General features: G+C 39.6%; 1 protein-coding gene across 1 annotated transcript in view; it reads left to right on the top strand.

The window, feature by feature from the left end:
• C5 (complement C5) overlaps positions 1 to 26,837 on the top strand; it is a 91,148-nt gene that overhangs the window by 43,323 nt on the left and 20,988 nt on the right. The window contains exons 21-30 of the mRNA XM_046022273.1: positions 3,192 to 3,419; positions 4,835 to 4,895; positions 13,051 to 13,140; positions 14,624 to 14,836; positions 15,306 to 15,381; positions 18,176 to 18,335; positions 20,118 to 20,213; positions 21,567 to 21,738; positions 23,986 to 24,188; positions 25,511 to 25,663. Coding sequence (XP_045878229.1) covers positions 3,192 to 3,419; positions 4,835 to 4,895; positions 13,051 to 13,140; positions 14,624 to 14,836; positions 15,306 to 15,381; positions 18,176 to 18,335; positions 20,118 to 20,213; positions 21,567 to 21,738; positions 23,986 to 24,188; positions 25,511 to 25,663 — 1,452 coding nt within the window. The remainder of the gene's footprint in view (positions 1 to 3,191; positions 3,420 to 4,834; positions 4,896 to 13,050; positions 13,141 to 14,623; positions 14,837 to 15,305; positions 15,382 to 18,175; positions 18,336 to 20,117; positions 20,214 to 21,566; positions 21,739 to 23,985; positions 24,189 to 25,510; positions 25,664 to 26,837) is intronic.

A 26,837-nucleotide genomic window follows, 5' to 3' on the forward strand; every position in this document is an offset into this window, starting at 1 on the left:
GCAAAATCTAAATATCATAACATTCTATTTAAAAATACCCAAATAAACTGTTATTAACAACAGATTAGATATCAATTCCTTTTTCATTATGAACACAGATTCCTATTTCACTCTCCTAATGTTATGTATTTTATGCTTGAATATTTTCTACTGATCACCCTCATAATTCGATGCAGCAAAAATATATAGATATGTTGAAATTGAAATGTTTTTGAATTCTTTTTTTATTTACTTTTTAAAATTTATTTATTTGACAGACAGAGATCACAAGTAGGTAGAGAGGCAGGCAGGGGGCGGGGTGGGGGAGGGAAGCAGGCTCCCCGACGAGCAGAGAGCCCGATGCGGGGCTCCATCCCAGGACCCTGAGATCATGACCTGAGTCGAAAAAGAGGCTTTAACCCACTGAGACACCCAGGCACCCCGTTTTTGAATTCTATAAGACTCTTAAGTGTCTAGTAATTGCTTGTGGATTTAGTTAAAATTATGAAAGGATTTTGATGCATATTGTCCTCAAGTTATATATTAACGTAAGGGAAACCGACAATGCTGAATCTTTTACATCTCTTTGTCCTTTTGCTTTATTCATTAGATCAGTGGCCAGCTATTGCCCATGGGCCCAAACTGACTTGCTGCCTCTTATGGCCTTTAATATAAGAATGGTTTTTACATTTTTTTTTAAGGATTGAAAGAAAGAAGAAATTTTCATGGCACATGAAAATTATATGAAATTCAAATTTCAGGGTCCATAAATAAAGTGTGCTGCCACACTTATCTGTGTAGGTATCATCCATGGCAAAGTTGAGTAGTTGTGACACAGACCACTACTGTGGTGCTTTCATTGCCTTGTGCTACTGCTCAAGGCGCTGCCAATTGCAAGGACACAGTTGTAATTCAACAGACTTTTAATGTCCATACGTCTCACAGCACTGCCATATTTTGTTTAATTTTTAAATTATCAATCATTTTCTCATATCAAAATAAGAAACAAGAACATCTGTGATATCTCAGGATTAATCCCTCTTAATTAGCTTTCCTCGAGTATAGGTCACATTTTCCTATTTCTTTTTACCCAGTAATTTTGGATTGGACCATGGACCTTATTAATGAAGTGTTATAGTGACTCTGGAGTCGATCAAGTTCCTGTGGAGATCTTCTATTCTGCTTTGTGTTTTTCAGCAGGCAGTTGTCTGAGTTCAAGCCCAAACCCTGAAATTTCGGTTCTGTTCTATTAGCCTTGGTTTGGATGCGTGGAATCTGTGCTGGGTGTTGTTCAAGGGTTGGCCAGGTTTAAGTAAAGTTTATATTCTTTTTTTTTTTTTAAGATTTTATTTATTTATTTGATAGACAGAGATTGCAACTAGTCAGAGAGGCAGGCAGGGAGAGAGAGGAGGAAGCAGGCTCCCCACTGAGCAGAGAGCCCGATGTGGGGCTCGATCCCAGGACCCCGGGATCATGACCCGAGCCGAAGGCAGAGGCCTTAACCCACTGAGCCACCCAGGCACCCCTAAAGTTTATATTCTGAACTTGGAATGCCTTCACTTTTCAGCTCTGGTGGCTGTTTCATATTCTGTACCCTGGTTCTTCAAGCCCATAGATGGCAGTTTCTGCCAGGGGCTTAGGCACTTATCAAGGCACTACTGGGGCCTTCCCTCAGGTAAAAACTGTAATCAACAGGAATCTCACCCAGTATCATTCCTTCCTTCCAGCTGCTCCCTTCTCCTCTACTCTCTAGTACCTTAGGTAGTGTGTGTGTGTGTGTGTGTGTGTGTGTGTGTGTGTGTGTAGTCAAGAGCTTATAGTTGTGTTTGCAGAATGGTTGTCCAACAGGATCTACTCCACCATCACTGAAAACAGAACTGCTGCTGTAGGCTTATTTAATTGATATTATATTTTTGAAAACTGAAGATATTCAGTTTTAAACATTCCTTTCTATTCCCAACTTATTAGGAATTTTTTTAATGAATTTATGTGGAATTCTGTCAAGCCACTCTTCTCCTGGGGGAATGAATCATTGGCCTTGGGCAACCCAGTAGGCTTCTTTTTTTTTTTTTTTAATTTATTTATTTGACAGAGAGAGATCACAAGTAGGCAGAGAGGCAGGCAGAAAGAGAGAGAGAGAGGAGGAAGCAGGCTCGCTGCTGAGCAGAGAGCCGGATGCGGGGCTCGATCCCAGGACGCCGGGATCATGACCTGAGCTGAAGGCAGAGGCTTTAACCCACTGAGCCACCCAGGTGCCCAACCCAGTAGGCTCCTTTAACTCCTGCCCCACCCACCCAGGTTGTTGTATTTCCCAAAAAGATAATTAAGAGGGAAATGGAACACTTCATTTTTGAGAAATTCTTCAAATTAGTCCTTGAATGTTGGCACTCTTTCTTGTTTACCTGCTTGATTTATTCTGTATCCTATGATTTTATGCTTTGGGATATTGTTCTTAATTCTGGCGATTCACTAGATTTGGGAGTGAAGATGAAAAATATTCAGTTTTAGCCAAAAGTAGGTAGGTACTATTATTATTATCCCCATTACAAAGATAAGAAAATGAGCAGTTAAAGAGGTCATGTGACTTGATATTATTATTCAGTAAGAGGCAGAGCCAAGATTTGAACCGAAATCTTTCTGGAGCCAAAGTCTGGCTGTAAAATGGAGTACAAGTGGGGAATTAATAAACTACAAGATTGGAAAAGTAAGGTGGGGACATATTGGGCAGGGTCTTGAACACCAAGAGATGGAGTTCTCAGTCTTTCCTAAAATCATTGTTTGTTAAATACCAAAGGCTGAGTTAAAAGATACAAAGAGGAGTAAGACACATAAAGTGCCCAAGCCTGGGGTTCCCACCTCCTAAGGTACAAGCATGTAAAGAGACCATGTAACAAATGATATCATGACAACATGAACAAAGAACCTGAGCAACTTCACACCTGATTTAGAAGGTAATGATCCAAGGAAGGTAAGACATTTCAGAGCCAGGGCTAAATTTGGCAGACATCCCTTCACGTTGCTAAACTCTACAGCAACTTGTGTGTGTATGTATGAAAATCTAACATGATCTTCCTCCTCTGCCTTAGAATCTAAGGGATTATTTAACGCTGTAAAAATCTCAGGGACAGTTTTGTATCCAGACGAACGATGTCAGGGCACACTTTCCTTATCATAAAGTGTTTTAATATAATGGTTCACTGGCGATATTTCAGTTCTGTGTTAAAATGTCTGCTGTGGAGGAAATCTGTACATCAGGAAGCCCAGCTATCAACCACGAGGGCAGCAGTCCCTCCAGATGTGTGTCCCAGAGAGTAGAAGGTTCCTCCAGTCATCCGGTGACCTTCACCGTGCTTCCTCTGGAAGTTGGCCTCCACAACATCAACTTTTCACTGGAGACTTCACTTGGAAAAGAAATCTTAGTAAAAACATTACGAGTGGTGGTAAGAAAAATATGCTTTTTTTCTGATTCTTTTTAAAAACACTCTTTTCATTGGTGGAAGGGATTAAGAGTATACTTATCGTGGTGAGCACTGAGTAGTGTATGGAATTGTTGAATCACTATTGTACACCTGACTGTGTATTGATTATAATGGAATTACAATTTAAAAAAAGAAAGAAAAAGAATGATAACAAACACTATTTTCAGTCTGGAAAAAAAGTTGTCAGCAGCTTATCATTAAGTGGATCAGAAAAAGAACACAGAAAAACAATATAAATATGAATGTAACAGAATGCTAACATTTGGGGGAAACGAGATAGAGGTTATCTCAGTTTTTTGGGCATGATTCTTATAACTTTTCTTTCAGTCTGACATTATGTTTTAAAAATTTAAATAAAACAATGGTACTTCGTGATTGTAGAACATACGGAATAATAAAAAGCCACAGAGAAGAAAATTAAAGTCACTGATAACTCCCATACCCAAAGACATGCAACTTTGACAATTTGATATATAGCCTTCCAAGGTGTTCCCCCTAACACATTCAAAAGGCGTGTCTTGAAATCTATGTGCCAGACATTATGCCCAATACTGGAGATCCAGCAATAGATAAGACACAGCCCATGCATTTATAGTTTAGAATTCATAGTCTAAAAATGTTTCATTTGCAAATAAGTAAAGAGACTTAAAAAAGGAAGAAGATTATCATTTATTAAGTACTATTTACCCACATAGTCTATGGAGTGTTTTAGTGTTATTCTAGTAAAATTAAGGTTCTTGCCAAGAGTCACATGACTAGTTAATTACAGAACTGGTTCTTCTTAGGTCTTCATTCTCTGACTTATGTTTTTAGCCACGCAATCACTTCAGTAGACTATACTGATTTATTTTGTGCAAGGCATGTCCAATGCATCCTTGCATGGTAGTTCCATGCACAGACTAAGGAGACAGGCTTCCTGGGTTTGAATCCTGGCTCCACCACTTGCTAACAGTGTGACATTGGATAAGTTTCTTGATTTCTCTATGTGCCGCTTTCTTCATCTACCAAATGGGAGTAATAATAGTTTCTACTTCATGAAGTATTTTTTTTAGGTTAAACAAGATAATATATACAAAGCATTTAGGTCAATTTCCTGGCTTATAACTTCTGTTTAAGTATTTGGTCTGGTTATTATGCAAGTAGCCGGAAAATCTTATTCTTGCATTTATTAATATAAATATTTAAACATATTTTTGCCTTTAATTTTTTTTTAATTGGAAAGTGTCCAAGTTGATCCAAGAATTCAAGTCATATAAATTTTATTTTATTTTTTCATCATTTGAAGGGGGCAGCTGAAATTCAGGGAACAAATTAAGGCTTCACTGAGGGAATTAAATTCAATTATATTCTTTACTGAGTGTTTTCTGCCTTTTTAGCCAGAAGGTATCAAAAAGGAAAGTTATGCTGGTGTTACTCTGGACCCAAGGGGTATTTATGGTGGGTATTTTATATGTTGTCTTTTGCTCTAGAAATTAAAGTGTCTAGGTAACCTGAAACATTGTTTTTCAAAATGTTAGTTGTCTGGAATAAGAAATATTCATTTCTTAGTTCATTGACATTCTTGATAGCACAGGATGTATTGTAATCTGGATGGGTTTAGAACAAAGAAAAAGAATTCCATTAATTTTAAGTGCAAAGCATTGAAATAGTGATAATTGCATGACTTCTCTTTGATGTTAGTTATTTTGTATCCATCACAATGATAATTTATAGTATTTTCTTATAGAGCCATCAATCCCAAGGAATACCTAAGAAAAAGTCATTTCCATACTTCTTTAACACACAGTATTTGAAAACACAATAATGCTGATTAATCACTTAACTAACTCATTCCTTGTTGTTCCTACTACCCTACTTTTACCCTTCAATAAAGATATTCCGAACCTTCTCACGGTTAGAATTTTGCAAATATCCAAGCACTTAATCAAGGCTCATACATTTATATATACATGAAATTTACAATAGGTTCAGTTAACAATTCTGTTCAACAAAAAAAGATAGCCTGTCATAGTTCTTACTAAATGGATTAAATTTACCATATTATTGCCTTGAATCGTGTTTCTTTGCTTTCAATGATATAGCAATGAGGGAAAAAAGCTTACCTATACATCAAGACCCTTATACCCAGAGAGCCATTTCTGAGAATTGCAAAGGAAAGCAAAGCAAATAATTCAGACCTTTACCTTTAAATCAGCTGAGTATCATAAGCTAAAGATGACTTCAACAGAGTAACAGGAAGAAAAATCCGTCTTAAATGCATATATCCAGATGCTCCCTTTTTTACTTAATTTTATCTTTATAGACCTTCTTCCAGCCTGTCCATTGTGAAGGATCTGTGGGTAGAGATATTACAAATTCTGAGATCTGGAGCCTCATGAAGTTACTTATATCAAACCTCAGAGCCAGTGTGTATTTATGTCTTTATTTTCTTCCTGGTTACCCTGTGCCTTCCATACTGACATTACTGCAAACAGATTTGCAAAATGGCCCTGTCTTGTACATCCCAGGTGTGGACATCCGGGCCACACAATGGGAATGATCTTTTATCTGGGAATAAATATCTCAGTCAAAAATCTTGGTTAAAAAATTAGTTATAATAAAACCTCTGCCTCTTTCTAATCTTGCCATACAACCGTTTCCCTTATTGTTTTAGACAACTTAGATTTAGGCAGCTTTGTAAGTTTCTAGAGAACTAAATAGGGTAAAGATGACAATTGATTTTGTCCAGTAAGTTTGGAGAGTTTATTAAATACTTCCAATATTTATGTGTCAGAATTGCTATATACTTTATAGAATTTCTTTCTTTTTTTTTAAGGCTAACATGTATTTGGAAAAGTAGATGGACAATAACATCACTGAAAATTAGGGGAAAAAAATCAGTGAGGGAGAAGAAGGTATCAGAAAAAATTATAAAGTAATAGGAATGAAAATAGTGTGGCATCAGCTTAAAATGAGGACTAAATGTAGAAACTCAATCCAAGGAGCCCGCATCTTTGGTTCTTGCTTTCTCTCCCCCACAAGCCTTTGCCTCCAAATCTTCTTTGGGTTGCAGGGAGTTCAGCTCCTCACCACTCCCCACTTCTTGGCACACCACATCAATGGTCTGGGCAGGCCCCGCGTGTTTTCTTTCCTCCCTTCATTCCTTTCTTTTTTTTGAATGTTATGTTAGTCACCATACAGTACGTTATTAGTTTTTAATGTAGTATTCCATGATTCATTGCTTGCCTAAAACACCCAGTGTTCCATGTAATACGTACCCTGTTTAATACCCATCACAGGGCTCACCCATCCCTTCACCCCCTCCCTTCTAAAACCTTCAGTTTGAGTCCCAGAGTCCATAGTCTTTCATGGTTTGTCTCCCCTCTCTAATTTCCACCCCCCCCTTCATTTTTCCCTTCCTTCTCCTAATGTCCTCCATGCTATTCCTTATGTTCCACAAATAAGTGAAACCATACAGTAATTGTCTTTCTCTGTTTGACTTATTTCACTCAGCATAATCTCCTCCAGTCCCAGCCATGGTGATGCAAAAGTTGGGTATTCATCCTTTCTGATGGCTGAGTAATATTCCATTGTATATATGGACCACATCTTCTTTATCCACTCGTCTGTTGAAGGACATCTTGACTCCTTCCACTATTTGGCTATTGTGGACATTGCGGCTATGAACACTGGGTGCATATAGCCCTTCTTTTCACTACGTCTGTATCTTTGGGGTGAATACTCAGTAGTGCAATTGCTGGGTCATAGGGTAGCTCTATTTTTAATTTTTTGATGAACTTCAACACTGTTTTCCAAAGTGGCTGTACCAACTTGCATTCCCACCAAAAGCGTAAGAGGGTTCCCCTTTCTCACAAACCCTCCAATATTTGTTGTTTCTTGTCTTGTCAATTTTTGCCATTTAAACTGGTGTGAGGTGGTATCTCAGTGTGGTTTTGATTTGAATTTCCCTCATGGCTAATGATGTTGAACATGCTTTCATGTGGCTACTTGAATAAACCAATAACCAGTAATGAGATTGAAGCAGTGATCAACAACCCCCTCAAAACCAAGAGTCCAGGGCCTGTTGCATTCCCTGGGGAATTCTACCAAACAGTCAAAGAAGAAATAATACCTATTCTTCTGATGCTGCTTCAAAAAATAGAAAAAAGGAAAAATTCCAAACTCATTCTATGAGGCCAGCGTTACCTTGATCCCAAAACAGGCAAAGACCTCATCAAAAAGGAGAATTGCCAATCAATATTGCTGATGAATATGGCTGCCAAAATTCTCAACAAGATTCTCCCTACTAGGATCCAACAGTACATTAAAAAGATTATCTGTCGTGACTGGGTGGGATTATCCCTGGGATGCAAGTGTGGTTCAATATTTGCAAATCAATCAATGTGATAGAACATGCTAATAAGGGGGGGAGAAGAACCATATGGTGGTCCTCTCAATTGATGCAGAAAAAGCATTTGACAAAATACAGCATCTTTTTCTGATTAAAATTCTTCAATATAGGGATAGAACCATCTATGAAAAGCCCATTCTCAAATTCGAAAGTGAGTTCTCAATGAGGAAAAGCATTCTCAATGGGGAAAAGCTGAGAGCATTTTCCTTAAGATCAGGAACACAATAAGGATGCCCACTCTCACCGCTGTTGTTCAACATAGTACTAGAAGTCCTAGCAACAGCAATCAGACAACAAAAAGAAATAAAATGTATTCAAATTGGCAAAGAAGAGGTCAAACTCTCTCTCTTCCCAGATGACATGATACTTTGTGTGGAAAGCCCAGAAGACTCCACCCCCAAATTACTAGAAATCACACAGCAGTTCAGTAATGTGGCAGGATACAAAATCAATCCATAGAAATCAGTTGCTTTCTTATACACTAACAATGTAACTGTAGAAAGAGAAATTAAAGAATCGATTCCATTTACAATAGCACCAAAAACCTTACCCCGTAATAACCTAAAGAGGTAAAGGATCTATACTCTAGAAACTACAGAACACTTGTGAAGGGAATTGAAGAAGACATGAAAAGATGGAAAAATATTTCATGCTCATGGATCGGAAGAATAAACATTGTTAGGATGTCTATGCTACCCAGAACAATCTATACTTTCAACACCGTCTGGATCAAAATACCAATGGCATTTTTCAAAGTGCTAAACAAACAATCCTAAAATTTGTATGGAACCAGAAAAGACCCCAAATCGCCAAGGAAATGTCGAAAAAGAGAAACAAAGCTGGGGGCATCATGTTGCCTGATTTCAAGATATATTACTAGGCGTGATCACCAAGACATCATGGTACTGGCACAAAAACAGACACATGGATCAATGGAACAGAATAGAGACCCCAGATATGGACCTTCAACTCTATGGTCAACTAATCTTTGACAAAGCAGGAAAAAATATCCAGTGGAAAAAAGGCAGTCTCTTCAATAAATGGTGCTGAGAAACTTGGACAGCTATATACAGAAGAATGAAACTTGACCATTCTCTTACACCATACACAAGAATAAACTCTAAATGGATAAAAGACCTCAATGTGAGACAGGAATCCATCAAAATTCTAAAGGGGAACATATGTAGTAACCTTTTGGACATCCTCCCTTTATTCCTAATCCCTGCTCCCATTTCCCTTCCTTTAAATGCACCCACTCAGATCCTATTCTCTATCCCACTCTATTTCTTAAGTTTTTAAACTCAACATTCTGTTTTAAAGAAATGCTCACTGCTTCTTACAGTGTTTCAGAGTATATTCCACCACAATTTTACTTATCCGTCCTCTAGTGACAGATTCCCCACCATTGTGAGCAATACTGCAGTGAACATTATACATCTCCCTTTACAGATCTGTCAGCATTAATCCAGACTGTATATCCAGGAGTGTGACTGCTGGGTCAGAGGGCATACATATATTGAATGTTATTTACTGCTGTCCTGTTGGTCTTCAGAATGGCTGTGCTATTTATACATCTGCCAGCACCGCGTGAGCATTGTCATCTCTCTACATCCTCACCAGCACTTACAATACTGGGGTATTATTACTCTAAAATGTGCCATTTATGAAAGGCATAGAATGCTGTCTCATTGTTTTAGTTTGGATCCTTCTGAGTACAAATGATTATAAACATTTCCCCATATGCTTATTGGCCATTTGGGCTTCCCATCTGTGATTTTCCTATTCTTACCTTTCGCACCTTGTTCTATTTTCCTTTTAGATTTTTTTTTGGGGGGGGGGTCTATTTCTAAATGATTTTTGTCTCTGGTGTACTTTTTTTTAAAAAAAAGATTATTTATTTGAAAGAGAGTGAGCAAGCATGTGTGTGAGCGAGAGGAGGAAGGGGCAGTGGGAGAGGGAAAGAGACTCTCCAGCAGACTCCCTGCTGAGCACAAAGCTGCATGTGGGGCTCTGTCTCATGACCATGAGATCATGACCTGAGCAGAAATCAAGAGTCAGACCCTTAACTGACTGAGCCACCCAGGCAGTCCTCTGGTGTACTTTTTTGAGCAATAGTGAACCCTAGTGGGTTTTGAATAGGAATCCTTTATTCTGATATTCTGATATAGCCAGTTCATTATAATTTTACTTTACAGCTGTTATGTATTTTGAGGGTAATCTTTATAAAGTCTTTCCCTGCTCTTAGTTCACAGAGATACTGTATATTTTACCCTATTGGTTTTATAGATTTGACTTTTAAATGTTTTAATCTCTCTGGCATCTACCTTTATATGTGATGTCTTGATGAGTCTTTTATTTTTATTTTTTAAAAGATTTTATTTATTTGTCACAGAGAGAGGGAAAACACAAGCAGGGGGAGTGGCAGGCAACAGGAGAAGCAGGCTCCCTGCTCAGCAGGGAGCCCAGTGCATGTCTCCATCTCAGGACTCTGAGATCATGGCCTGAGCGGAAGGCAGACAGATGCTTAACTGACTGAGCCTCCCAGGTATCCCTTGATGAGTCTTTTATCATGATTTCTGACAAGGACTAGTATTGACTTCTGTTAGTTTTAGTTTTCTCTTCTGTACCTTTTCAATCTGGTGGCAGAATTGCTAATAAGAAATGAAATAGCCAAAGGCAGATATCAATAGAAAAACTAATAGAGCATCAAATTTAGATAATTTCAGACAACCAACTGTTATTAAGTACAATGTATCGTTTGCCAGGATCTCTGTCTACATTATTCTCACCCTTATTAAAATCCTTTGAGGAAAATACTATTACCTCTATGGAACTGAGGAGTACATCAAGGCACAGAAAGGTGAAGCGTCTTGCCCACTGTCACATATAGAGGAAGCTCCTTCTGAGTTCCATGCTCTTTCAACCATACCACAAACCTCTTAAATGTCTTCACTGAGTTTTATTTTAATATTACATCCTCAGGGGCACCTGGGTGGCTCAGTTGTTAAGCGTCTGCCTTCGGTTCCGGACATGATCCCGTGGTCCTGGGACCAAGCCCCGCTCCAGGCTCCCTGCCCAGGGGGAAGCCTGCTTCTCCCTCTCCCACTCTTCCTGCTTGTATTCCCTCTCTTGCTGGCTCTCTCTCTGTCAAACAAATAGATAAGATCTTTTTAAAAAAATTACATCCTCAGCATTTATTAAAAGTTAATGAAGAAAGAAGTTACCTGAGGAACATTCCTGTCCCTTCCGCAAAGCCATGTACTTGCCCATTAAATGGCAAATGTCACTATTTTCTTTCAGCATCTGCCCTGTGCCAAGGACAGTGGTAAATGCTGGTACTACAGCTTACAATAAGAGATAGTTCCTGCCCTCAGAGCTTTTCTGGTAGGGCAATGAGAGGTGGGGGGTCTCTGTGGTGACTGCTGTTGGTCCACAGTAAAACTTCTGAGATCAGATCCAAGCTTCATCTCTGCCCGCTCTGTGGCTTGGAGCAATTTGCTTTCTAAACCTCAGTTTTCTCATCTATAAAATAAAAACAATAACAATAGACCTAGCAAACAGGGTTGTCGTAAGATCCAGTATAACAAAGCATTTAGAAGATTAGCAGAGTGCTTGGTATTCTATCAGAAGAATGATAAATACCATTTTTATGAAATAAACCAATGATTAAAGTAGAAAAATGTTCAGATAACAAGTATGCTAAAACTCTGTTATTGCACATAGAGAAAAAGTGTCTAAGTTAAAGTGAGAGAAAGTGGAAAGAATTTCAGGGCGTGCATCCCAATGGAGCTAATCTTCAAATATCCTTGACTGAGCAATTACATTAGTTATTTTTAACTTTCAGTTCTGAGAATAATTTTCTCTCTTTGGACAAAACGGCATGCTCCCTTTTTCTGGTGGAATAAATTTATATAACCTATTTATTTCCTATCTTGTAATGACCAGGAAGCTTATAGCTAAATTTAATGCTCTAAAGAGATTATATAAGCCTAGGGTTTGATAAAAATCCTTGATTATTTTTAACTTACTTTTAAACTTTTAATATAGTTATTATAAGAGGAACTTTTGTTTTATTATTTATTTTATTTTATTTATTTATTTGATGGAGACACAACAAGAGAGGGAACACAAGCAGGGGGAGTGGGAGAGGAAGAAGCAGGCTTCCCACTGAGCAGGGAACCTGACTTGGAGCTCTACTCCAGGACCCTGGGATCATGACCTGAGCCAAAGGCAGATGCTTAACAACTGAACCAGCTAGGTGCCCCCAAGCGCCTTTTATTTTAAGACAATTCTTTGGAAGCTAGTATATTATAAATAACCTGCAACTGGGGTTCCTTCAAGAATTCTGGGTAAACCTATGAGATTCTACCTCACACCAGTCAGAATAGCTAAAATGAATAAGACAGGAAATGACAAATTGTGGTGAGGATGCAGAGAAAGGGGAACCCTCCTACACTGTTGGTGGGAATGCAAGTTGGTGCAGCCACTCTGGAAAACAGTATGGAGATTCCTCAAGATGTTAAAAATAGAGCTACCCTATCACCCAGCAATCGTACTACTAGGGGCTTACCCCAAAGATACAGATGTAGTGATCTGAAGGGACACCTGCACCGTAATGTTTATAGCAACAATGTCCACAATAGCCAAACTATGGAAAGAGCCCAGATGTCCATCGACTAATGAATGGATAAAGAAGATGTGGAATTTATATGCAATGGAATATCGCTCAGCCATTAAAAAAAAATGAAATCTTGCCATTTGCAGCATGGATGGAACCAGAGGGTATTATGCTAAGCAAAATAAGTTAATCAAAGACAGACAATTATATGATCTCACTCATCGGTGAAATTTAAGAAACGAAACAGAGGAGCACAGGGAAAGGGAGGGAGAAATAAAACAAGATGAAATCAGAGAGAGAAAAAAAACCATAAGAGACTCTTTTTTTTTTTTTCCCCCATAAGAGACTCTTAATCATAGGAAACAAAGTGAGTGTTTCTGGAGGGGAGGGAGCTAGGGGAATGGGGTAACTGGGTTATGGGCATTAAGTAGGGCATGTGATGTAATGAGCACTGGGTGTTATATAAGTCTGATGAATCACTGACCTCTACCTCTAAAACTGATAAAACAATATGAGTTAATTAATAGAATTTAAATTTTAAAAAAGAATTCTGTGTAAATCTAATAATTGTTTTAAAATTTCAGGTGTCATTACTAGACGAAAGGAGTTCCCATACAGGGTACCATTAGATTTGGTCCCCAAAACAAAAGTCCAAAGGATTGTGAGTATAAAAGGTAAAGTGACAAATGCCATTTTTATTTTTCATTTCACTTTATGCTTCAAATAACAAATATCCTCATGATTATTCTGTTTCTCCTCTTCTCTCTCTTCTCTACTCAGAAGCATGTACAAATGCATGTACTCTGGGGAAACCCTACTCTTTCTACCACCTTCAAATCCCCAACAGCTTTTCTGACTGTTTTCTCCCATTGGCCTGATTTAAATGGAGATTCATTCTCCCATGATGAAGGGTGGGGGTTACCACTGACCCAAAGACTTCTCTCAAACTTTCCATTTCCATTTCCAATTCCAACCACTCTTGCTCCAGAGAGGGCTTTGTGACCTGTAAATGGCGCCACCAGAGTTGCACTGCTCTGCTGAAATATCAGTCCCAGAGTGGTTCTTTCCCCTCAGGTACATTTGCAGAAGTGGCAGCTTCAGTGAGTTTCCTCTGGTCTCCAACCTTTATTATTCAGTCATATGTCATCAAAACAATAGAATGTCCTGACTAACTTTATCTCAGATAAAGCCCTGGACTACAGAATGTTAGGTACTGTGAGAAACTTTTTTAATCATGTGCAATCCTGGTGTTGATTATGTGAAAATTGGTTTGCCCAGTAACACTCGGTGACTTTTGGACAGAGTCCCCACAGCACTGGCAGAACACTCAGAGCCCAGGCGTTTTGCTTTGCTTTGTGGGAGCAATTGATTCATAGAGTTTACAATGTCTAAAGCTGTCATGTTGGATGAGAACAAATTTGCCATATCTATGCCATATCTATGCAGTAATCTGCCTGCTACATTATACCATCTTAGCACCATATTCCAGTGGCATTTTTAAACCTGTTCTTGGTATTTCTTTTAAATTCATATTCCTGGGGCACCTGGGTGGCTCAGTGGGTTGGGCTGCTGCCTTCGGCTCAGGTTATGATCTTGGGAGTCCTGGGATCGAGTCCCGCATCGGGCTCTCTGCTCCACAGCGAGTCTGCTTCCCTCTCTCTCTGCTGCCTCTCTGTCTGCTTGTGATCTCTCTCTGTCAATTAAATAAATGAAAAATCTTTTAAAAAAATAAAAAAATAAAAAAAATAATAAATTCATATTCCTCACTAGATCTTTTTTGTCTCTCCCCAGCTAAGAAGTTAATTCAACTGCCTAGATTAAAAGAAAGGGACAAGGGGGCGCCTGGGTGGCTCAGTTGATTAAGTGTCTGACTCCTGATTTCAGCTCAGGTCATGATCTCAGTGTTGTGAGATCGAGCCCTGAGTCAGGCTCTGCACTGGGCATGGAACCTGCTTAAGATTCTCTCTCTTCCTCACCCTCTGTCTCTTCCCCACACTCCCGCTGCCCACTGCTTGCTCTCGCTTTCTCTTTCTCTCTCAAAAAAAGGTAAGAACAGGGATAGTTGCTCTTCTCTCTATTTTTAAGATATATCATAACTCAGAAGTTGTTAGAAACTGATTGTGTCTTTACCTTGATTTGTTTGTTTGTTTGTTACAGGACTGCTTATAGGTGAGGTCATATCTGCCGTTCTGAGTCAGGAAGGCATTAATATTCTTACCCACCTCCCCAAGGGGAATGCAGAAGCAGAACTGATGAGTGTTGTCCCTGTATTCTATGTTTTTCACTACCTGGAAGCAGGAAACAATTGGGATATTTTTTCTACTAATGTATTAGCTAAAAGACAGAACCTGGAGAAAAAACTTAGAGAAGGTAAAAAAAAAAATCTATTTTGCATATTGTACATAAAAATGTTGTGACTTTTAAACTAATGATATAATTAAACTAATATTTAAGGTTTTATGAATTACACAGAGTGTAATCATAAAAGAATTTCAGTAAAAAGAAAATTGTGAGATAGACACAACTATATAAATAAATACTATTTTCTGTAGCATTTGGCTTAACAAAATGCCTGGATGAGAGACAAGACGCCTGCATTCCAACCCCTACAGAGCACTTCCTTCCTTCTTGAATGAGCTCAGAATGTTCTACTTGATAATTCCCAATTCAAACAAGCCATGATTCAGATACTTCTTTGGAGAAGTTTAACATTAGCCGCAGAGCACATGCTTGCTGCCCAACACCAAAGGAAGTTTACCATTCCCAGGAGCTAATAAACACTCTTTGTGTAGAAATGAAGGTCAGTGAAGCACTATGTTCTTTTTCTGGTGCCTCTTAGGATTGGTGAGCATCATGTCCTACAGAAATTCTGACTACTCTTACAGCATGTGGAAGGGCGGAAGTGCTAGCACCTGGTAAGTAGAAGGTTTTGATTTGCATTTTCATAAAATAGTTGATTAATTAACTAGAGAATCTTAATGGAAGTTCCATTCATCCATTTGCTCAGGCTGGAAGTTTAGTTATCCTTCATTGCCTTTTTTCTCTTACAAGTCACATCTGATCCAGCAAATACTTCTGGCTGTACCTTCAAAATGTATCCTAAGCTTGACTCCTCCTTACAAACCCCACCACGCTGTCCTGGTCCAAGTCACTCCCATTTCTTACCTGGATTATTGTACTAGCCTCCTCTGCTCTTTTGTCTTCCGCCTTTCCCCTCTTTATCTATACTGAACACAGCAACTGGAGTGACCTGTTAAAACGTTAAGTTAGGTCACGTCACTCAGAACTCCTTGGGAGCTTCCCATCTTACCCAGGGTAGAAACCAAACTTACTGTAAATCACAAGGCCCTACGTGGTCTGGCTTCATCTCACCTCTCCAGCTACATCCCCTACTATTCTCTTTCCTTCCACTCAAGCCCTCCTGGCCTCTTCGATGTTCCTTGAACACATGAGGCGTTCCACTCCAGGGCCTTTGCAGTCACGTTACCTCTGTCAGAAATGCTCTGCAGGTATCAGTGGCTAGTTCCCTCACCTCCCTCAGGTCTTCACCAAAAGTCGCCTTCTCAGTGAGGCCTTTACTAATCATTCTATCAAAAATTGCATTTCCATTCCCATCCCAACATTCCATATCCTGCTTCTCAATTTTCCCTTTCTCCCTAAAATTTATCATTAACATTCTTATCTCACCTGTTACCTGTCTTGCCACTGGAACGTAAGCTCCACATGGGCAATCTCAAGAATTCCCAGTGTCTGCTACACACCTGACATGTAGCAGGTGCTCAGTAAGTACTTATCAGTGAAGCATAAGAACTTCCTTATTTCTGATGAAGGCAAGACTGTCTGAATTAACTGAAAGTACACATTGCACTCGATTTTCAGAAAAAATATTATCATGCACTGACAAAGTATGTAATGAAAATATAGTGTTCCAAGTGCGTTATAAATTCTACTATATGAAACACTATTAAGGCTTTTACAATCTGGAATAACTGACTTTTGGATTATGTCCTGTAACTATTGAGAGTCCCCGGAATTTCATCCTTCACCTCTTATTTTCTGTAATCTCTCCTTGTGCAATCTCATCTTTGCCCATGATTTCCATAATTTCTACACAGATGATTCCCTAATTGATGTTTTGAGGCCTAGCTTCTTACCTAAGCTCCAAATCCACATTTCTAGGGATCTGGGAGCCAAAGGCCCTTTCGAGCATAATCCATGCCAAATTCAGTTTTTTGTTTTGGTTTCCTTAATCTGTGGGCAGCAACACTGTATACAAGTTTGAATCATCCCTTTCCTTTTGGCTCTATATCCAACCAGTTATCAAGTCCACAGATTTTACCTTGGAAGAGGGTCTAACCACATGTGGGTGGCATGTTTTAAAAGACATGTAGACCCCTAGAGCATGCCTACTGGAGGATACCCACCAGGTTGCAATGGTTAGGGCTTAGAAACCAGCACAGCAACTGCTGGGAACAAACGCTTAGAGGATGAAATGCCCCCTCTCCCCAAGAAGATGCAGTAGTCTTTCAGTAAATATCTGGGGCCTCTCGAGAGTTCTCGGCAAGACTGAGTGGATGTTGTTCAGCCAAAAATGCAGAAATATTTGGGTACTGTCCTCGACTGAACTCCACAAGTTCCTTGAGAGAAACATACACAGAATAAAATGGCCAGTATCTGAATACTTTCAAAATATCTTTTGAGAAATATAGAATATAATACATCATTCATTTTATTTTATTTTTAAAGATTTTATTTATTTATTTGTGAGAGAGTGTGAATGAGCACAAGCAGGGGGGAGGACCAGAGAGAAAGGGAGAAACAGGCTCTCTGCTGAGCAGGGAGCCCCATGTGGGGCTTAATCCCTGGACCCTGGGATCATGACCTGAGCCGAAGTATAACACTGAGTCACCAGGTGGCCCAATATATCGTTCACTTTAGAAAGAAAAATGAAAATAAAACATTTTAAGTGAGAGGGAAAGTCAAGTGGTCTTACTCTCAGAAGTGAAGGGCTGAAAGGCGGGTGGCTCTGGGTGCTCAGAGAGTGAGGGAACGGGAGCAGAAGCGTGGGGGTGAGATAAAGAGTTATTGTGGGGTTATGAATTAGATACTCTTGGACATTCTTTAAGAGATATTAGTAGCGACTGAAATTGCTTCAAAAAGCAAAAAACGAAAACAAGAAAACCTCAGTAATCATGATAGTTAAAGCTTCCTTGTGAGGTAGTGGCGTGACCTCCAGGCATGGTAAACACTCTTGTGAATGTTGGGGAAGGAAATTCAGGCCTCAGACAAGACTTTAGATTAACCAGCTTGTACACATTGTACAGTCTAGAATTTTAAGATCTTTCTCTTCTAGGTCTTATGTTCATATGTCAGTGCCCTGACTCAAAACTATTTGCTTCACTACTATTGTCTTTAACTTTAGAGTAATTTTGTTTTTAATCGTCAGGCATCAGTTTTTTAGTTTGTGTGCTGGTTAGCAATGTTGCAATCGCAAAAGATGTATTGTTCACATTTGTTGACTGAACTTTTTTGGAGATTTTCCTAAAATCTCTTCCCTTGTAAAATGGTGACAACATACTTCAGAATTGTATGATTTAAAATGTTATTTTCTTTTAAAGAATAAATATCATTTTAACTAAAACACACATTAAGTTGAAAGCCAAAGGGATTGAACATCTAAATATTAATTATTTGATTTTTGTCTTAAAGGTTAACAGCTTTTGTTTTAAGAGTACTTGGACAAATAAGTAAATACATAAATCAGAACCAGAATTCAATTTGTAATGGTTTATTGTGGCTGGTGGAGAATGCGCAACTGGAAAATGGATCTTTCAAGGAAAATTCTGAGTATCAGCCAATAAAATTACAGGTAAGGAAACCAAATATATAGATTAGCAACAGTTTTATTTACAAGTCTGAGTTTTGTTCTCATCCTATTTTAGAAGTTTGAAGAAGAGAAAAAATATATATGCCTTTAAGAAAGTCCTGTGGTGTACAGGCAAAGAATATGAAAGTTCTTCTTGCACTCCTCTTCACACAATTCAGTACAGGTCAGATGAGAGATACCTTTGACATCTCTTATGTAACAGGCACTGGTGGTCCACAGGGTGTAAGTACTAGAGATCTTAGAACAGATAAAACGTATTCGTCAGTCTGCATACCCTTGGTATAGACTCCGTACTTGAAACTCAGAGCCTTCTTACATATCAGGGCCGCAAGGTGTTGTCATGAAAGATGGGACCCTATTTATATCCTGTTAGTAAGAGAGATTAGGGTCAGTTTTATTAAACTGTGCAACAAAGTGTTGTATGATGTTAGAATCTACTTATAAACTTGAATTACAAAGTAATTATAGTATCTCTCCAAGATACCAGTACAGTATCTTTTACTCCCTTCTACTCCTTAGAATGTTTCTTTAAAATTCAACGGTGTTTTTCGTTTGGTTGGTTGGTTTTGTTTGTTTTGTTTCATTTTTGTTTCGTTTTGTTTTGGGTTTTTGTTTTTGTTTTTGTTTTTGCCTGCCCTAATCTAATCCTTTTCTGGCATGGTATCAGGCATAAATGGCTCCCTGGGTATCAGGGAACTCATATGTCTTCTGTTGCACCAATAGCAGACTAGTACTCCCACAAGAAACAGAGAGCAACTGACATCATCCAGGTGCTACTTGAAGAATAAAATACTACAATAAATTTTTCCTAAAGATGCCCATGTATCCATCCACCCATATGTCTGTATTTATTGGACGACCATTCACTGAGCACCTAATACATGCAAGGTTCTATTTAGAACACAATCAGGGAGGAAGTGTGGGAAGGATAGACTGTCACAAAGCTCACACACTGGTAGGGAAAGTAGGCTATACATACTAGCAACTCTAATCTACATATAATTGTGTGTGTTCATTTACGTATACAAGAAATACTTACTGAATGTGTACTAAGTGCTAGATGGTAGAGACACAAGAGTGAACAAAACAATTGTGGTCACTGAGGCCATAGAGCTTATGATCTAGCAGAGAAGTCAGATGTCAGTAATTTCAAGTGTCCCATACGTGTTAGGAAAAGGGAAATACAGTTTCGTTGAAAGCGATGGCTTCAATCTCATATGGGAGAATTGGAAAAAATGAGTTGGCCAGGATCTTGGGAGCTAGGTAGGAGGAAGGCAGGAAGAGTGTTCCAAGTGATGGAAACAGTGTGCCTGGCATTTTGAAGTGGAGAGAGAGAGGGTGGTTCATGCAAATAACTGGGGCCAAAAGAGCGAGGGGGTGAGTGGCATGAAATAAATCTGGAGAGTTAAATGGAGGACACTTTGGAAGATCGTATAAACATTGCATTGGAATGTGACTGCCCTAAGAGGAAATAATATGGGAGAACAAAGTCTGAACAGTGCTTCAGAGAGGGAGATGTTTTTTAACAGGGTTTTGAAGGAGGGGGAGAAATTTGTGGTGAAGAGGTATGAAGTGGAACTTCAGTGGGAAGGGGAGGGAGAGAAAGGCATGTGAAGTTATGCAAGTGAGGAAGATCCAGATCTTCCTGAGAAATGGCACGCAGTCCAACTGGAATGCATGAAGGGAGAAGGGGAGATTAGAACCAGGGCGTTTCATTTTCAGGACACCATTTCACTCTCCATTTAAAACATTGCTTATTTTTAGGGTACCTTGCCTATTGAAGCCCGAGAGAATGCCTTATATCTTACAGCCTTTACAGTGATTGGATTTAGAAAGGCTTTTGATATATGCCCCACAGAGGTAAGTAAGAGTTTCCTTCCTCTAACACTGATCGTCTGTTTCTATACCATTTAGTGGGAGGGGCTGCCTTGAAAATAAAGTTAGCTCCAAAATCAAAAGATTGCAGAATTATGATAGATATTAGAGACCCTCTGGCTCAACCTACTTGATGACAGTTGCAAAAACTAAGACCTGTGGGTAAGGTGGCTTTAATTGTCCAGTATCACAGGCTACTAAATTATGGAGCAGACAGTAGAACTAATAACTTGTGCTGAGGAAAAAATGATGTGGTGTCCCTAGCTTCCTTCCAGTGTCTCTGGTAATATTACAACATGTGTATGACTGTTATCCTACAGTGGAGGCATTTTATATCATGGAACTACTAAGACCACACAATGGTATATTTGCTTCTTTGGGGTGTGCCATTTCATTTGCTTGGAAACTAAGGGGAAAAGAAGATTCACCTGAGTGAGTCAACAGGGAAGACTCCACAGGGTAGCAGAGATGTTTCCCTGATCTGGAAAGAAATAGTCCCTGCCATGAGGTCAAACACACCTGCCTGCAAATCAGAAGCAAATTAAACAATGTCCTTCAAACAAGCCTACAGAACAGACATGGAAGAACCCAAAGGTGGTTTGCAGGACTTCATCCACAAAACAAAATGCTGTTTTTAGTTTGTTTCGAGATAATTGTTATTTAAACTTAATAAGACAAAATAATCAACAAGGGAGAAGTTCCCAGGGCCCTAGAGGGCCAGTCAACACCCAGTGGTACCTAAGCAAGAAACAGTGGAGCTTCAGAAGAGCTGGGCAAGTTGACTGCTGCAGTGCACTAGACTTTGTCCTCATGCACGTATCCAAAAGAAATACTTCAGTTGTCTCAAGACAAAGTAATAGAGACAATTTCCCCAGAAATTCTTGGGATCAAAAAGCATTCTGGCAGCTTGGTTCTTTTCCTTCTATTTATGGTTTTATTTACTAAAATTCCTTTTGAGAATATGAGTCTGTCCCAGCTATGCCAAGGCGGGGACACGAGGAAAGCTGTGTCTGTGCTCTGCTTCTTCTTCCCAGAGACTACATCTGATGTGGGAAGGAGAAACTAAAGGGAAAAAACTCAACAGACATGAGAACTGAGGGGCAAAAACTGGACCCAGTTTGGACAAGCACATTTTTCCTTCTGAGATTGTACTCTGCTCCTTCTAGAGGGATTGGCTTCAGGGAAATACTGTCCACTTCCATTAAGTCATTTCTCACTCTACCCTTCATCTTGCCTGCCGGGGCGGGGGAGGGGGGGATGGTGCCACCTGGGGATAGTTCTCATCAGTTGACAGGTTGAAGCTTGACAAACCTAGAGATCTTTTGCTCTTGTTTCCAGAAAATCAGCGCAGCTCTCACTAAAGCTGATTCCTTTCTGCTTGAAAATGCCATCTCAGCCCAGAGCGCCTTTACACTGGCCATTTCTGCTTATGCTCTTTCCCTGGGAGACAAAAGTCACCCACGGTTTCAACCAACTGTCGCAGCCCTGAAGAGGAAGGCTTTTGTTAAAGGTATGACTTGTTTCATACGTTTATTCGGCAATTGTTTACTAAGCATATAGAGTCTGCTAGTTCTGGGAAGGAGGTTAGGGTTTGCAAAGTTGAATAAGACACCATCTCTGTCCTAAAGGAACAAATCATCATAATACAATATAATAAGTGCTGTTTTTCACTCATTCTGCATATGCATTGAGTACCTCCTATATACCAGACACTGTTCTAGGTTCTAGGGACAAAGCCACAGGCCAAAAGAAAAAAAAAAGTCCAGGTCCTCATGGAACTTACATTCCAGTTATGGAGAGACAGACAAACATGGTAAGTAAAATATTTCAAAAAGTGAATAGGTTAGTGATGACCGGTATGAAGAAAAATGAAGCAGGAGAGGGAGACAGGGAGAAGGAGTAGGTTGTAATTTCAACCTCCCTGAGAAGCTAGTACTTGAGTTGAGACCTGATGGAGGTGGGAAAGCAAGCTGGGGCTATCCGAATGATGTTCCTGCTGGAGAGGCAGCATGTGCATATGCCTGAGGCAGGAGGGCGCCTGGAGCTCCAAGAATGGCAAGGAGGCCAGTATTGCTGGAGAGGAGTGAGATGATGGGGAGACCAGGGAAGGAAAGGGGGAGGCAGTGAGGGAGGATCGTATACAGCCTTGGAAGTTATCACAGGAGCGCCACAAGAGCTGTAGACAGCTGTACAATGTGCACAGCTCCCAACCAGGCCAGTGAACTGAGGCTGAAATTCAGCTTGTGAATTCCCCTAGCCAGGCACTCTGGGTTGGGTCTGCTTCTGCTCAGACCAAGGGGTGCCTGTGTCTCATTCACATCCAGGTGCTGTGGGGGCCAGTGGAAGCCCAAACCTTTAACTTCCACTTCAAGTGAAAAGAGAAGGCGCTGGAGGACTTTTAGCAGAGAGGGGTGTGCTCATGGCCAGTTCATTGCACTTTCCACTCTGGCTTATCCTGTATTAGGTTGGCTATATGTGTATTTCATTTTGAAAAATAAAGATACCACTTCCTATGGGTCAGGGGTAAACAGATAGAAACAGGCTAACAGGGATTGCTGGCCAGTGTTCCTACCCCAGCACGGGCATAGTTGGACACTTCTGAGCCCTGTCCCTGGCTGAGGTTTTCTAAAAGCTTGATAAATGTAACATGAAGTGTACTGCTATGTGCAAGATTTGATTTTTGTCATAATTTAAAAATGACTGAACCTTAATAAAATAAAATAAAAATGACTGAACCTCAAAACCACTTGTACAGTGCTTTTAAAATAATGCAAAAGAATATCTTGGGTCTTAGAAGATAGGGATCATAAAATCATAGAATTTAAGAAGAGGTCTTAATAATTCAAATAATGTTTGCACTGAAAGTATCTTCAAAAACCAAAATTTTCATTCTAACTACAACAAATCTGAGTCTTTGAGAAGGAGGGGAAACATTGTCCAAAGTCATGCAAATAACATAATTATGAATTGTAAACAGATACATCAAAATCTTGACTAACCTTCAAAAATGATTTCCAAATATGCCTTATTGTTTTTTAAAAATAATCTATTTTTAAAGGATGTATAGTGACAAGTTTAAATTACTAAAGCAATAACAAATATAATTTAGAACCTAGTTTATTAAAAGTATTGCATATATGAAATTATCTTTAGTGCTTTACATTGGGAAGAGATCATATAAGACTGAACTAAGGCTTTGGGCATGATCTCATAATTTCTAGGACACAGAATTTTTTTTTCCAATCAGGCAGAAAATTTCCAATTTATCTCATAGTGTCAATAACAACAGTAAGCCTTGCTCTGTGGATGGTGCTTTCTGGTGGACTAAGAGTTACATTTGGTATCTCACCTGAGTTTCGCTGCGAGGAAAAAAGTACCACATACACCTTAGGTATTAGAAAATTAGTCCCACAGGACTAAAAGAATCTGTCCAAATCGACATGGTCAGTTCCTAGGAGGGTAGAGAGTAGAACCTGGGCGTACTAGTTACCAGTTTATTGCACTTCTCACTCCACGACACTGCTCTTCCCAAGTACGTGGGCTCTCCATGATGACACTTTCAAGTCAAGACAAACGGCACTGTATTAAGAGAACTTATTTTGTATCGGTCCCTTCGAGGAAGTTCTTCCTACAAATGAGTAAGAAACTTCTAGAACTCAAAAGGCCACTACCAGAAGAAACTTCTAGAAACCTGCTAGAATTCATGTCAAATTCACATTTTTAATGATATTAATGAATGTAATTTGCTGATGTTCAGGTGAGCCAGTCGTTTATCGTTTTTGGAAAGACGATCTTCAACAAGATAGATCTGCACCCAACTCTGGTACAGCACATATGGTAGAAACCACTGCCTATGCTTTGCTCACCTTTCTGAGCCTGAAAGATATAAATTATGTTAACCCGATCATCAAATGGCTATCTGAAGAGCAGAGGTATGGAGGTGGCTTTTATTCAACCCAGGTAACATTTCTTTATCTTGTTTTATCCTCCTGGAGACATTTGTCCTGCCACCCACATCCCACCCACTATATGTTCCACACCCATTCTGACCTCCATGCTTTTGTCCACCAAATGAGCATACCATAGATATGAATCAATCACTAGAACCAGAGGACCCTTAGAGATTATATGCACTGATAGCCTTCTTAGAGAAGAAAGTCATCCCCAGGAGGTTCTTTCATGGAGTTAGGGGCAAAGCCAAAATCAAAACTCACGTCTCCTAATTCTAAATCCCATACTGCCTTTACGATTCTTAATGATCATGAAGGGCTAACAAGGTTATCAACATCCATCACATCCTGTATAATGACCATGTGGACAAATGTACTGATAGTCCCTCCCCCCAAAACAAATAAAAAGTGAGAGAGATACTGATTGTTATAATTTATTTACCAATGGAAACTCATTTATGTGTGTATTTTCTATGTTAGAACCATTAGGTAGTTGAAGAACATGCATCTACATTCAAAGTTTAGCTCAAATACTGGCATCTTCCCTGTTCCTTGGATGTTTGGATGATGACAATGTGTTTGTATATGTTGTGTATTACAGAATTTAGAGTTAGAGGGGTCCTTCAGGATTACTTTAATCATTGTCTAATCCGGGGAGGCAAATGGGTTTTCATCTTAGAGACAGGTGCAAGCTTAGCAAGGAAGAGTGTCCCACTGGTGAGCACACCATCAACACAAACAGACAGGGTAGCCACGTATTTGACATCTCTGAGCTAGTCACATTTCCCACATTTCCCAACTAGATGAGGAAGATGAGACCTAGAAAAGCAAAGTTCATTCTTTTATTCCTTCAACAAATACTTGTTCAATAGCTGCTATGTATACCTACTAAATGTAATGGATGCCAAGAAAGACTTGCCTCCAGAAATCTTACATTACAGTGGGCAGAAAGAGAAAATTAAAACAGAATTATAGGGAGGGAGAGCTTATTTCTAGCCTCACTGTGGATTTATTTAAGGTGAGACTTAAAGATAAAATGGAGGCATTCTGCAAAGAGTGACCTGCCTGAGGTCACGCACTCGGGATGCATGGAGAACCTGGACCTGAGGCCACACTTCCTTCCTCTCCCTGCCAATAGCAGCATTCTTACCGGGGAGGGAAAGACCTTCCTCTTACCTCCACCTGGGGGCCCTTCACCAATTCCACTCAGTCAGCTGGAGTTTCAGCACAGCTTTAACATATCCCCACCCTCTCCCAAGAAAGGGTATTTGTAAACACAGGGAATATGTAAATGAACTAAACCTATTTTTGTGCCTTGCTAATTGTTGATAGGATACAATTAATGCCATCGAGGGCCTGACAGAATATTCACTCATGATTAAACAACTTCATTTGGACATGGATATCAACCTTTCTTATAAGCGTAAAGGTGACATCCACCATTATAAGATGACAGAGAGCAGTTTCCTTGGAAGGCCAATAGAGGTAAATGAAGGACTTTCGATAATATTTTGTAACTGGATGGGGCCTTTGAAATCATGTGTTCCACTCTTATTTTATAAATATATCTATTTACTACTAAAAAAGACACTGATACCTGCTACATCCTGGGCACTGGGAATTCAAAGGCAAAGTATATGAAGAAACTGTGTGCTCAGGGAGACAGTTATTTTAATAGACAGTGAAAAATAAGGGCCTTGACAGGGACATGGAAGGACAGAGCAGGGCCTCCTGACCCAAGGTGAGAGGTAGGAATTTGTCAAATGCATCCAGGGGTGCGGGTTAAATCTGCAAGAATCAGAATGACTTAGCCAGGTGAAGAAAAGGGAATAACATTCCAGACAGAGAGAACAGTAGCAAAAGGTACAATGATAGAGGGAGAGAAAACACATCTGGGCATCCACAATGGCTCCAGCCGGTCCTGTGACACAGGCAAACTGTGGCCCAGCTGCAATTGGCCTTTAGGTCCTCCGACAACTTACCCCGTGTACCCTGCTCGATTTTTTTTTTTTTAAGTGGGCTCCATGCCCAGTGCAGAGCCCAACGTGGGGCTTGAACTCACAACCCTGAGATCAAAACCTGGACTGAGATCAAAAGTCGGACACTTGGGGCACCTGGGTGGCTCAGTGCATTAAGCCTCTGCCTTCGGCTCAGGTCATGGTCTCAGGGTCCTGGGGTCAAGCCCCGCATCGGTCTCTCTGCTCGGCAGAGAGCCTGCTTCTCTCCCCACATCTGCCTGCCTCTCTACCTCCTTGTGATCTCTCTCTGTCAAATAAATAAATAAAATCTTAAAAAAAAAAAAGTCGGACACTTAACCAACTGAGCTAACCAGGCTCCCCTGGATTTTTTTTTTTTTTATGAAAACATTGATGGCCTATGAAAATTTCCCCCAAAAAAGAACACATTGGAAAAACTAGTTTCTTCGTCAGTTCTAGAGTAGCTGCCAGTAAACAGCTGCTAAGACACATTTTTCTAATTACTACATTTTAGATGTTTTTAAGTCGTATTTTAATATACGAATAACTGGAAATAGTTTTTTACTGTCTGTATCCATGTTTGGAAAAAGTGAATAGGCATGAGAAATAAAAAATTTTTTTAAAGATTTTATTTATTTAATTGACAGAGAGATCACAAGTAGGCAGAGAGGCAGGCAGAGAGA

This window comes from Meles meles, chromosome 11 (assembly GCF_922984935.1).
Source record: "Meles meles chromosome 11, mMelMel3.1 paternal haplotype, whole genome shotgun sequence".
NCBI classification, from domain to species: domain Eukaryota; kingdom Metazoa; phylum Chordata; class Mammalia; order Carnivora; family Mustelidae; genus Meles; species Meles meles.